Source organism: Caenorhabditis briggsae (genome assembly GCF_000004555.2).
Source record: "Caenorhabditis briggsae complete genome, chrIII, whole genome shotgun sequence".
Lineage (NCBI taxonomy): Eukaryota > Metazoa > Nematoda > Chromadorea > Rhabditida > Rhabditidae > Caenorhabditis > Caenorhabditis briggsae.
The window spans coordinates 9,909,704-9,916,252 of NC_013490.2; the positions used below are offsets into that span (position 1 = coordinate 9,909,704).

General features: G+C 42.6%; 2 protein-coding genes across 2 annotated transcripts; both read left to right on the top strand.

The window, feature by feature from the left end:
* Positions 1-238: 238 nt before the first annotated feature.
* Positions 239-2,979, top strand: Cbr-rnr-1 (the record flags this gene model as incomplete). Its single annotated transcript, XM_002641754.1, has 5 exons — positions 239-364; positions 418-696; positions 740-1,470; positions 1,696-2,346; positions 2,394-2,979. The coding sequence occupies 5 exons, from the start codon at positions 239-241 to the stop codon at positions 2,977-2,979; spliced, it is 2,373 nt and encodes a 790-aa protein (XP_002641800.1).
* A 536-nt stretch (positions 2,980-3,515) lies between these two features.
* On the top strand, positions 3,516-4,514 carry Cbr-rnh-1.0 (the record flags this gene model as incomplete). The annotated part of the gene is made up of 5 exons (XM_002641755.1): positions 3,516-3,560; positions 3,608-3,669; positions 3,722-3,795; positions 3,845-4,362; positions 4,413-4,514. The coding sequence occupies 5 exons, from the start codon at positions 3,516-3,518 to the stop codon at positions 4,512-4,514; spliced, it is 801 nt and encodes a 266-aa protein (XP_002641801.1).
* Between the last annotated feature and the right edge of the window lie 2,035 nt (positions 4,515-6,549).

Consider the following 6,549-nt stretch of genomic DNA (forward strand, 5'->3'; position numbering starts at 1 on the left):
CTTATCGAATGGTTCTTTGATTTAAAATTCAGTCTCCTCCCGCTATTTTTGCCCTAAAAGTGTCTTTCTCTCTGGAGCGAAAGTGATGGCGCTGCGCCTCCTTTCTCTCGCCAGCGCGCGCGAAAATCACCATTTCAATTGAGAACTGTCCATTCAAACCTTCATTCTGACCGTTTTGAATATACTCTCTTTCCTCTCCCGACTTTAATTTACTTCAAATTTTCTATTCTGTTCCAGGATGCAGCGCCATAACAGCACCTACGTTGTGAAGCGTGATGGACGCATGGAGAATGTCCATTTCGACAAGATCACCTCCAGAATTCAGAAACTCAGCTACGGCTTGAACATGGATTTTGTTGATCCAGTAAGCGACTCCTTCAATTTGTCTGGCTTAAATGCTGAGCTTAATGTTTCCAGGTTGCCGTCGCAATCAAAGTTATCAGTGGATTGTACAAAGGAGTGACAACAGTTGAATTGGACAATCTTGCTGCTGAAACTGCCGCTTCCATGACCACCCAGCATCCAGAGTATGCTCTTCTCGCCGCTCGGATTGCCGTTTCCAACTTGCACAAGAAGACTAACAAGGTGTTCTCGGAGGTCATGAAGACTCTTCACGAGTTCCATCACCCACACACTGGAAAGCACGCACCAATGATCAGTGACGAAACATGGGAAATCATTCAGAAGAACGCCGATGTACGTTACAGAGCTCTAATCATTTAAATTCTTGTTTTTTCAGAAGCTCAACTCCGCCATCGTCTACGACAGAGATTACTCTTACACCTACTTCGGATTCAAGACGCTCGAGCGTTCCTACCTTCTCAAGATCAACAAGGAAGTCGTCGAAAGACCACAGCAAATGCTGATGCGTGTCGCCATTGGAATCCACGGAAAAGACATTTCCGCCGCCATTGAGACGTACAACTTGATGTCCGAACGGTACATGACACATGCCTCTCCAACTCTCTTCAACTCTGGAACGTGCCGTCCACAGATGTCTTCATGCTTCTTGTTGACGATGAGCGAGGACTCGATTCTCGGAATCTACGACACTTTGAAGCAGTGCGCTCTGATTTCGAAGAGTGCTGGAGGCATCGGTCTCAATGTGCACAAGATCCGTGCAACTGGCTCAGTGATTGCCGGAACCAATGGAACATCCAATGGACTCATACCAATGCTTCGTGTCTACAACAACACCGCTCGTTACGTTGATCAAGGAGGTAACAAACGACCAGGAGCATTCGCCATCTACTTGGAGCCATGGCACGCCGATATCTTCGAGTTTGTTGCTCTTCGAAAGAACACCGGACCAGAAGAGGAACGTGCTCGTGACTTGTTCTTGGCTCTCTGGGTGCCAGATCTCTTCATGAAGCGCGTCGAAAAAGATCAAGATTGGTCGTTGATGTGCCCATGCGAGTGCCCAGGACTTGATGATTGCTGGGGAGAGGAATTCGAGACTCTTTATGCCAAGTGAGTGATGACAAGATGTTTAGCTAGCTAGAGATTACCGAAGTGCGATATCCAGTCATTGAATTCATTTTAATGTTTGGCGTGTTGTTTTTTTATTACTTCGAAGAGAGAATAGCTGTACGATAACCAAAACAGCTCCCTATCGGGTTGCTTGGGACAAAAATCAGCTGACAACCCCTCCTGATTATTTTTCAAATTTTGATTATTATTCAATTTTTTTTTCAGGTACGAAGCCGAGGGACGTGTTCGCAAAACAGTGAAGGCTCGAAAGCTCTGGGAGCACATTGTCTCCAATCAAATCGAGACCGGACTTCCATACATCACCTACAAGGATGCCGCCAATCGCAAGTCGAACCAGCAAAACTTGGGAACTATCAAGTGCTCCAACTTGTGCACTGAGATTATCGAGTACTCTGCTCCAGACGAGGTTGCTGTTTGCAATCTCGCTTCTATTGCTTTGAACCGTTTCGTGACTAACGACAAAAAGTTCGACTTTGTCAAGCTCGCTGAGGTGACCAAGGTCATAACAAAGAATCTGAACAAGATCATTGACGTCAACTATTATCCAATTGAAGAGGCTCGCAACTCGAACATGCGCCATCGTCCAATCGGTCTCGGAGTTCAAGGACTCGCTGACTGCTTCATGTTGATGCGTTATCCATTCACATCTCCACAGGCCAGAGATCTCAACAAGAGAATCTTCGAGACCATCTACTACGCTGCATTGGAAGCTAGTTGCGAGTTGGCTGAAAGAGATGGACCATACTCTACATATGAGGGATCTCCAGTTTCCAAGGGACAACTTCAGTTTGATATGTGGGGAGTTACTCCAACTAATCAATGCAACTGGGACGAGCTTCGCAAGAAAATCGCCAAGTGAGTTTTGAAAATTCAGAGTATTCAATTTATTAATGTTCTCTCAGGCATGGAGTTCGCAACAGTCTCCTCATGGCTCCAATGCCAACTGCTTCCACCGCTCAGATCCTCGGAAACAACGAATCGATTGAGCCATACACCTCGAACATCTACTCTCGTCGTGTGCTCTCCGGTGACTTCCAAATCGTCAACCCACACATGCTGAAGGATTTGGTCGAGAGAGGATTGTGGACCGATGAGATGAAGAACCGCCTCATTGCCAACAATGGATCGATTCAGAACATCCCAGGAATTCCAGACGATATCAAGGAGCTTTACCTCACCGTCTGGGAGATCTCACAGAAGGAGATTATCGAGATGGCTGCCGATCGTGGAGCATTCATCGATCAATCCCAGTCACTCAACATTCACATGGCCAAGCCAAGCTACGCCGCCATCACATCAATGCACTTCTACGGATGGAAGAAGGGACTCAAGACTGGAATGTACTACTTGCGTACCAAGCCAGCTGTCAACGCCGTTCAATTTACCGTGGATAAGGCCGCTCTTCAGCAGAAGAATGTCCAGAAAGCAGAATCTCGAGTCGCTTCTCCAGAAGCGCAAGACGAAGGATGCCTCATGTGCTCCGGATAACTAACTAACTTTCATTCGTTGATAATGTTTGTACATTGCTAATTTGCTCACTTTCACCAATTCACTTTGATCCTCCTTTTTCTTATCAATTCGCTTTCTCAATACTGATTTTTTTTCTATATTGCTTCGAAAAATAAATACTGATGGTCTGCTATTCTTTTTCGAAGTAGGCGTTTTTCCGGTGAGCGCATGGCGCATTCTTCGGGCGCATGGACCGTTACTTTTAATAGAAAACTGCGATGAAGTGATGTTCCATAAATAAAAACTGATGGTCTTGAGCAAAAAAATTCCCAATATTCGACAATTAAAAAAAAATTCCAGGTTTCATCCAGAAGAAGAATTAAGGTATCAGTTGTTTTTTTGTGTTTCAATAAAATTTATATATTCCATTTAACTTGATTTCTGTCAATCACATGCTTTGGTTTTCTCCACTTTTCTTACTTCCAGCTCAATTTTAATTAATTGAAAGCTGATTAATCGGAAATTTTACAGATACTGATCGCGTTAACCCGAAAATTAGCGCCAACCGCGCCAGAATGGGTAAGAACGATCAATACTATGCAGTGGCACGGGGCCGTCAGGTATTCTGATTCCTATCTTTATCCGAATTTTTTTGTCAAATTCACAGGTTGGCATCTACCGTACCTGGAACGAATGCAAAACGCAGGTCGACGGATTCCAAAGCGCGAGGTAGTTCCTCTCGTTCGTTGCTTGTGTCCTCATTAGGAGCATCTCGTTTTAGATACAAGAAGTTTCCCTCTGAAGCCGAAGCACGCAAGTTTGTCGCCGACAATATCAATGTAGCTGGTTCGATGCGTGGGTTTTTCATATTGTGAAGAAAGAAGAAGAATAGGATGATTTTCAGCCAAGCCAGACGTCCCTACAGTTAAAGTTGGAGCTTCTTTAAACAATAAGTCAACACCTTCAACGCCAGATGGAACGAGAAAAAGAAAGGGAAACGAATCATGGAGATCATCACCAGCAAAACGGTCGAAACCCGATCCGGAAGTCACAGACCCAGAGTTCATAGATGCTCCTGTCGTTTACACAGACGGAGCTTGCTCTAAGAATGGAAAGGCGAAAGCACGTGCTGGATGGGGAGTCTATTGGGGCGAAGACAGTGAGGATAATGCATTCGGTCCCGTCTACGGAACAGCGACTAACAATCGAGGAGAGCTGATTGCCGTTGAAAAAGCTCTGGAGAAGGCAATCGAGAAGGGACTGACCAAACTCGTAGTGAAGACCGACTCGAATCTTCTCGTCCAATCGATAAACATCTGGATTCATGGCTGGAAGCGGAAGGGATGGAAGACTGCGACAGGATCAGATGTTCTTAATAAGGATGTGCTTGTGAAAATCGATAATTTGAGACAGAAGCTGAAGGTTTGAGATACAATTCTATATAGAAATCATTGTTTCCTTCTTAATTTCAGGTAAAGTTCATGCATGTTCGCGGTCATGCTGGCGTCGATGGAAACGAGAAGGCCGACAAATTGGCTAGAAAAGGAGCGGCCATGTATACAAAAATGGGTTAAAAAACTTTATCCGGTGGAGAATTGATAATTGATAAGCTTATTACATTTAGTTTTAATTTGATGTATTTCATCTGTAAATGAAATTCTATTGGGCTTCTTCTTTATCGACCCCAGCGCTTTTCGTCCTTCAAGTTCATTTTTTTTATTCTGTATCTGCTCTAAACAACATCATGAGGACGAAAGTGGCTCTCTCTGAAGGTGTACGTGGGTAATGTTTAGTGAACCGGCAATCGAGCAGATTTTGCGCCCTTTCGATTCTCTCCCCTCTTGTGCTCAATGAGCCGGAATGGAAACATTGAACTATGTTTCACGATGGACCGAGTTCTTAGCGAGATTAGCTTGATTCTTGGTTTTTTCACTCTCTCTTCTCGCTCTTTCCTTCTCCCATGTCATTTATTTTCGAAAAAGGCAACACAAAAAGATGTTCATCGTCTTCGTCTTCAGGACTCATTCCGACTCAAAAACGATTGATGACTCTGTTTCGTTTCGGCAAAAGGAACCGATAATGGCTCTCTCGTGAATCCTTCTTCTTCTAAAAATGGAACTTTCTTTCGGTTTCGTTCCTGGTTTTTCTTTTCCTTTTCGACTCGAAAAAGAATTTTCGGTCGCCAAAAAAAGGAGAAATATGATTTTGACGGGTGTGGAGATGGATGATTGGATTAGGAGAAAGGCAACACTTTAGAATGAAATATCAAACAAATTTTTCTTTGAAAATCTCTGATCTTTTACATTTTTGATATTATTCTTGTTCGGCCGCGGCGATGAACATTGCAGCCCGAAATTGTATTTAAAGAGGCAGCGAAAACAACAAAAGTTTCATTTTTTTTGAATAATTGCTAGCTCCTTCGATCCCTCAGATTTTTTTCTGGCTTGTTTTCGTTTATTTACTTCCGATTTTCATGAATAATCAGCTGAATCCTCTAATAAAATAGAAAACAACTTAAAATGTGTCAAACGATTACGATTTCAGGCGAATTTTCTACATTTCACTGATATCAGAGGAATTCATTCGAATTTATTCTAAGCCGCCAATTGGAGATTTTCACTGAATTTACTAACTTTGGCAATATTAAAGTGTGTTCCAAGCTCTCGAAGTCATAGTATTTGTTTTCATTCTTGAATGTTCCAAAATTAGAAAAAAATCGATGAAAAACCATCGAAAAATGAAATATTCCCAGAAGGCACTCGAAGCCCCGCCCACTTGCAAGCAAAGTATAGTGGGCGGCGGAGCCCGGCAGATGTCGGTACAATCAGAATACCCCACTATATATTCGTCCTCGTTTATGGGGTTTTTCGGTGAACATCAATCAATCTCTTCTGAGTCGGCTGAGATCCTAAGGATGGTTGGCAATCAGGGGAGCTCCTAGGTTAGTATGCATACCCCCTAGTGGCTCAGCAGGGATCGTGTGATAGGATCCCCCGAGATAACAGCGGGTACATCCCGGGAATTTTCTGAGCTCTGAACGGCCTGTGTTGCAAAAAAATACCGAAGTATGTATTTTGATAAAATGCTTAATTTTCGTCAGCTTTTCGAAGCGTTTCGCAGCTTTTCGAAGCTTTTCGAAGCTTTTCGTCATCTTTTCGTCCGTCAGGTCCGTCCGTCAGGTTCGACCTCAATGATCTGGATTTCTTTGAAAGACATCAAGAATAGTCAACTAGCAATATATTTTTGATATATTGATGAAAATTTTGTCAGTTTTTCACTTTTTGATATTTTTCACAGTAATAATTAGGCTCGAAGGAAGCGATAATTAGGCTCGAAGGTATCGAATTTAAAATGGATTTTTTGAATAAAACTTATTCAAATCGAAAATCCGTGCATTCAGACACTGAAATTTGGGACGACATAATTTATCAATTCTAGAAGAGGAAGTTGAAAAAAGAAACCTTACAATAGTTTGATGTTCTGAGTATTTCGTAAAATGAGAGCAAAAATTTAGTCATTACATCAGAGTTCTATCAGCAAAGCTTTAATTTCGACCTACTCAACAGAATTTGTATAAAAAGACTATTTTAAATGATATTTTAAATGAAG